At 33.1% G+C, this 6,299-nt stretch overlaps 1 protein-coding gene across 1 annotated transcript; it reads right to left on the reverse strand.

The window, feature by feature from the left end:
* Nucleotides 1-191: 191 nt before the first annotated feature.
* LOC134254799 (protein FAM161A-like) lies at nucleotides 192-6,265 on the reverse strand. Its single transcript, XM_062737317.1, has 5 exons — nucleotides 4,537-6,265; nucleotides 4,254-4,329; nucleotides 3,769-3,933; nucleotides 3,405-3,504; nucleotides 192-2,845 (listed from the first exon to the last, which is right to left on the reverse strand). Exons 1-5 carry the CDS (start codon nucleotides 6,224-6,226, stop codon nucleotides 2,654-2,656), a joined length of 2,223 nt encoding a protein of 740 aa, XP_062593301.1. The 5' UTR covers nucleotides 6,227-6,265; the 3' UTR covers nucleotides 192-2,653.
* Between the last annotated feature and the right edge of the window lie 34 nt (nucleotides 6,266-6,299).

A 6,299-nucleotide genomic window follows, 5' to 3' on the forward strand; every position in this document is an offset into this window, starting at 1 on the left:
AACCTTAAAAATATATAAAAGTCGATTTTAATGTATATATATGAAATATCCTTTGGAACTTTAAGTGTTCAAATCCTATTGCAATATCTTCTTAAAGTTTTTCAGGGAACAAGCTCTTAAGTCCAAAGCATTACTCCTCAATCATGAAGAATTTTTTTTAATATTGTTTAAAATAATGACAAGAGTATTAATAAAATTTGAATTTTATTTTTAAGAACTTCTAACAATGTCCTTTTTCTACATATCAAGGTACAATAACAGATATATAAACATTTTATTTTTACAAGATGCAAAACATGTTTTATCACAGTGACAAGATGAGATCTCATTTTAATGGGATGCAAGCCTGTAGATTTAAATTATGACGACGTTTTCAAAATATTTTTTTTCTGTCAGTTTTGAATTGAATCTAATGTTTTTGTTAGAGAATTAAATTATGAATATTGTGTAATAAAGAACATGTAGTCAAGTTAAAATTTAAAAAAAAAAAATGAAGGAGGCCATCTCTTAAAAAAAATGTTAGGTTGCCCTCTTCTGACCAACTGGTTTAAAATGGCCTGCCTCAAAAAATTTTTAACCTCCAGAATGCAATTATTCATTTATGCATTCCAGAAAATAAATGTTGAAAATTCAGTATTGATCTTGAGATTTTTAAAATTTCTAAAAAGCTACCTACCCACTTTTATATCCTGAGTTGGGAGAGGACAAGCAAACATTATTTTAAAGCTTGCTTGACCAAAAAATTTCACATTTAAAAATAGGAAAAAATAATCAAATACCGGTATTGAAAAGCTCAGTTTATCAGTTAGTCAAGTTTTTTAATGTATGAAAGTTCTGTAAGGTTCATATGATAAGGTAAACGTGTATATAACACATCTGGACAATACGCTCTCAGAATTGAGACTTTTGTATTATGCATCCCTAAAATGTACCAGGGGTATCTGTCCTGAAAATTAAGCCCAGATAGGGCTAATGTTACTTGAGTGCTGGACTTCCAAAAAATTTAACATGGGGTGCTGGATGCTGAAAAATGGCTGAGCATACTGAATGTTCATCTTAAAACTGTTGAAGCAAGTACTCAGTATATTACAAAGGAATCATTCATGTATATAAACAAATAATTATGACCAGCTGCAAAATTAAAGCTGTAAATGGTACAATAAAAAATTAAGGATAATGTTTAAGATCAATAAATAGGCAAACACCACTACATGTTAGGCTTGCAAACCCATGTTCATTTAAACTGACTTGTGAAATATGGATGGAAATGCTATGAACAAACAGTGAATAAATACATTTTTACAATCTAGGGAAATTCAAAATATCAAAAAACTATGGACTTAAGAGTGATATTAGGCCTTTCCAAGTTTTTTCCTTCTGTTTAGCATCATAGAATTTATATTGAGGTAATTGAAAATTGATTAAAAAAAAACACATTTACACCAAAAACTCCATCAAATCAAATATACCCGGGGACCAGCATCTATACAATCATAATTCCTTTTAAACTTTTGTTCTCAAGATTTGTTAGTGATTTTTATTTGTTCTGATAATTGTATATTACAATATGTACACAGTGAAAAAAATTCTCAAAGAGAGACAATTTTTATAATTGTGTTTTAATATTGTTTTTTCCCCTACTGCTTTGTGTGCTTACCCATATAGAAAGATAGGTTCTTGATGTTAAAGTGGATGCTAAATATAGAAAGAAAAAAATTTGGAATGGCCCTTTGATAACAGCTGGGACACTAAGGTGGTAAAATATAGCTCATAAACAAACAGTTTAAAGCTGACAAGTCCATTCTCCTTAAATATTGCTTTGAGAGTCATTTATGGAAATGCTAATCAATGGACACAAGTACTGTATACAGGGTTATTTTCGGCCCTTGTTATTTTTGCCCTTTCACACTTGAAAACAATTTTTTCCCGTTTTAAATTCGCCCAGTCATAGTTTTGTTTAAGAAATTATACTGTATTCTTTGAATTCACCCCATTTTAAATTCACCAAAAGAGGATAGGACGAAAGGGGCGAAAATAAAACAGGGGCGAAAATTTCCCTGTATACAGTAATACATTGGGATAAAACTTTGTAATATATTCTTTGTCCTGATTCTTCTTTATAATAAATATATATGTAAAATAACTAAACAAAATCCATGAACCTGTAAACATAAACCTCTTTGATAATATAAATTTTCTTCATACTAGCCTGAATATTACTGTTATAAATATGTATACTAAAATATTAATCCTCTAAACTACAATAATAATTAATCCTTCATAACTATTACTAGTACTTTAAGCATTTTATAGTGATCAAATGAAAAAAATTCTTTTAACTGAATTAAATATGCACAGATTAGTTATTAATTCTGTCTCTTTTTGAAATATAAGTTCACAGTACTTCACACTTAACTGAAAAAAACTACATGCTATTAATTTCTGGTACATGTACTAGTATATTTATCTCTGATAATAAAAAGAATGATAATTTATTTCATATTTATAACTTTTCTATTAATTTAATACAGAATATTTTAAAATCACTACATCAAAGGAAATCAGAGAACAAAATCATTTGAAAAATCACAGAAATCCTGCAAGGGGAGATAAGTTTGCTGACTTGAGAGGAGAATTTGAGGGTGAGGTTTTTCTATGATTCAGCTTGTAGGCTCTCATCACGGCTTTTGCTGTAGCTGGCATCAAAGTCATCGTCGTAATCATCTGCAGTATCATCTCGGACACTTCCCGCATGGGAGCTACGAGTCTGTACAAAGTCCTCATCTAGACCCACACTCCTTAATGTTGCTGTAAATTTTTTGTTCACGGCATTCTTTGCATTTACCTGTAAAATCAGTCATGGGGTGAAAAATTCTTATACCAGTATCCACTGCTAAAGTAGCACCATATGGCTTTTAAAAAGAAATTTTGCTTTTCTGCACCATTGACCCTGGTAGTAGTTGGTACATGTACATTTATTTTTTTTTTGGCAAAATTTAATATATTACTTGAGCACTATAATTCAATTTTTAGCTTTTGTAATTGAAATAAATATACAATGATTTTTTTTCCCACATTTCATGAATAGACTACATGATATACATGTATTAATTTTAGTTATGCATGTGATACTATATTTCTTATGGTTACAAATATTATCTACCACCTCCTCAAAACCCTACAAGTCATATTTTGGAACTTTCTCTATATACTGATAGTTTATGGCTTTAAATGATCTGCATAATTATTGCCCTTGGATTCCAAGCATGTCAGACTTTGCCCTTCCCCTTACTTGGGAAATCAGCCATTAAGTTCCCATACACAAATTTTATTCCTGCTTACCATTGTAGCTGAGAGTAAACTATAAACTAAGGCAGTCACTAATAATTTTAGACATACGGTACCTGTGACTGTTGTTCTACCAATAGGGGTCTTCTATCAACTCTCTCTTTCATTTCTGCAAGCTCTTTCTCATATTGTTCTATCCTCTCTCTTTCAGCTTCTCTGAAATAAATTTTGAAAATTTTAATATGCTTTTACATCATTTGAACATTTTTTTCTGTTTTCCTAACTTCCTTTAAACCATACTGCAAAGTGTCATTTAAAAAAAAAATAGATATTTTTTTTCTCATCTCAATTTATATTTTTCCTTAACAATTACAAATAATACATGTAATGAAACTGATTGAATGAAGAGCTTTTAGAAAAATGCTACATTTATTGGTAACCAGACTGAGCATCTGGGAAAATTACAATGCCCCCTTTTACCTGCAAGACCTGAGCTTCCTTAGTGTTGTCTCCTCCAGAGTTGGTTGTAAGTCAGCTCCCGTCCGCTCCTGGATGCTTCTCCTTAACCTCATCTCATTAATTCTTCTCTTTCTATCCTGCTCTATTTCCTGCTGTTCCCTATCTTTTAAAATCCCTTTTTTACACCTGTAAAACATCCAAATATTAACAGTGTAATATATCTTGTACTCTGTGATTTCTGTGTCTTTAATTATGTATCAAGTAAATGCATAGTGTTGTGCTGTTGTGACGATTGCAATTTAATTATTACGATAAAATGCTTACTGTGTTTGAAATTCAGAATATAAAATCATTTTTCAACAAAACTATGTTTGTTATGCTGTTCCAAATTGCTGAGACTTTTATATGCTATAAGATAAATATAATATTGACACAACTTTTTAGTTATATCATTTTAGAGGCCTAAAAAAATTAAATCTCCAAAAATGTGTCACAGTCTTAATTACTTCACAGTTTCAGTTCTCAAGTCTGTAGCTTTAGTAGAAGATGCTGGCAGAGAGTCCAGGGAATTTGATAAGTAGCCTGAAATTAGAATGCATATACGCTGTATATAGCTAAATCTTCAATTTTTTTTATTGATTAGAAAATAAGAATGTCCATAGTTCTCATTTCCTGAACTGCTTAACTTTTAACAAAAGTATGGGTTACTTGAAAGCTATATAAATAGTACATTTTTACATATTACAGATAACAGGTGTACAAGTAAACTCTCTTTTTAACATGACTTACCTAGACTTTTCCTGGGTGTTGTTCTGGGTGTCATGTATGGCCATCTGTTTTCTTTGAGAACCTCTTCATCTCTCTTCATGTCCTCCAGGATTCTCTCCCTTTTTGTTGTACTTGCTGTGCTCAGTTTGAATGGTTTCACCACTGTCCCTTCTCTCTCCTGCTTTCTTCTCAGCAGCTCCTTCTGAAAATGTCTGTAAAGCTCCTCATAATCGGGAACCTCGTGTTTCACTTTGCTTGCTGATGCGCTTTTTCTTTTGCTTTTTATCTTCTTTTCTTTAGCCTTCATGTCTTTAATCTTTTGTCTCATTTCCATGTTCTCTGGCATTTGGGACTTGCGGTACATCTCTTCTGCTCTAAGTTTGATTCTAATTTTGCGGTATTCCTCCTCTTCTTTCAACTGATCATCAATAGAAGAGTCATATAAATATCCTGGAACAGGTCTGGCTTTGAATGTGTGGACATCTCTCTCTACAGGTTCAGATGAAGTTCTAACATGCTTTTCATCCTCCCTTTCTCTTGTGTGGAACTTGAAAGGTTTTTCTTGAGATTTGAGAAGTTCTTGACTGTACTGCTTGATGTATCTTTTTCTTGCCTCATTCTTCTCATTAATTTCATCATAAAGAGGAATATACACGTGAGCAGGAACAGGCTGTGCTTTGAACTTCTTTTGACATTCAAGGTCTTCTTTGACTTTTTCCTCTATGAGCTTTTGTTCATGCTCTAGTTGGAGTTTGCTTTTTGTTTTCTCCTTGCTGGCTTCCCTAAGGGTCATTTTAAAAGGCTTTGGAATAGTTATTCGATGTCTCCACTCTTTTTCCTTTTCCTTTTCTCTTCGTGTGACAGATGCTGATGATGGTCTTTCTTTTACTTGCCTAGGAGCATAGTCCTCCACTGAAAAATTTTCCCACATGTCCTCAATACGCGTCATTGCTGCTGCTAACTCTGGTTCATCTGACGATCTCACTATATCATCGGATGTCCTCAAAAGTCTCTCAGTGTTAAGTTCATCGTCAGAATCAGCTCTCTCACGTTGCTGACCTCTCTCTGACGCTATTTTTGCCCAGACTTCTTCTTCTAAGCTTTTTGTAAGAGACCCCCTCCTTCTATACACTGGTGCGGAGCTTGGTCGAGGTAGAGGCATCGTACTGAAACCTGCCTTTTTTGACATTGGAGAAGTATGGAACTGCTGGCGTCCAGTTGGTGGTTTACTAGCTGTGGTCTGTATAACATCCCTTTCAATGTACCTATCCCTTGCATTTTCATCTTCATGTCTCCCATCTAAATACACATTTGATGATATTGGCTCGTCATCAAGTGGTAAACCATTGGACTGTGGTTTGTCACTCGAAATTTTTTTCTTGTAGAGTTGCTCGCATAAATATAAAGTCTTTTTATGCTCATTTTTCAATTTCAACAATTTTTGATAAAATTCGTTGTCATCAAGATCCTGAAGTTGTGATGAAATTTCATCAATCGCGGGATTAGTGTAAACATGAACAGACCTACCGAAGTCATCATGACCATCTTGATTTTTGCTGTTTGCATTAAAGTCTGTGTCTGAATTTTGTAATACAAACGTGTGATATGCATTTGCTCTCTCATGCCATGTTGAAGAGAGACCGGTTTTTGGATTTCTTGGTGGTTTTATGCATGAATGTGCTAAAACTGTCAAACCGTGGGTTGTTGCCATGTTCTCACCAAACTATGCAAGGTGCGCAGCAGAAAATAGAAAACACGCATTGTAATTGGTCAATTTTATTTTT

This window comes from Saccostrea cucullata, unplaced genomic scaffold (genome assembly GCF_032062105.1).
Source record: "Saccostrea cucullata isolate Sc308-1 unplaced genomic scaffold, CSIRO_AGI_Scuc_v1 ctg75, whole genome shotgun sequence".
Classification (NCBI taxonomy): Eukaryota; Metazoa; Mollusca; class Bivalvia; order Ostreida; family Ostreidae; genus Saccostrea; species Saccostrea cuccullata.

Bases quoted from the DNA above. Each gene is read 5' to 3' on its own strand.
- LOC134254799 (XM_062737317.1), bottom strand. From the start codon at position 6,226: ATGGCAACAACCCACGGTTTGACAGTTTTAGCACATTCATGCATAAAA. The intron at 4,330-4,536 runs GTAAGTCATGTT...TTCTAATTTCAG, and splicing joins AACACCCAGGAAAAGTCTAG to GCTACTTATCAAATTCCCTG. The intron at 3,934-4,253 runs GTAATTAAGACT...GATGTTTTACAG, and splicing joins TTGAGAACTGAAACTGTGAA to GTGTAAAAAAGGGATTTTAA.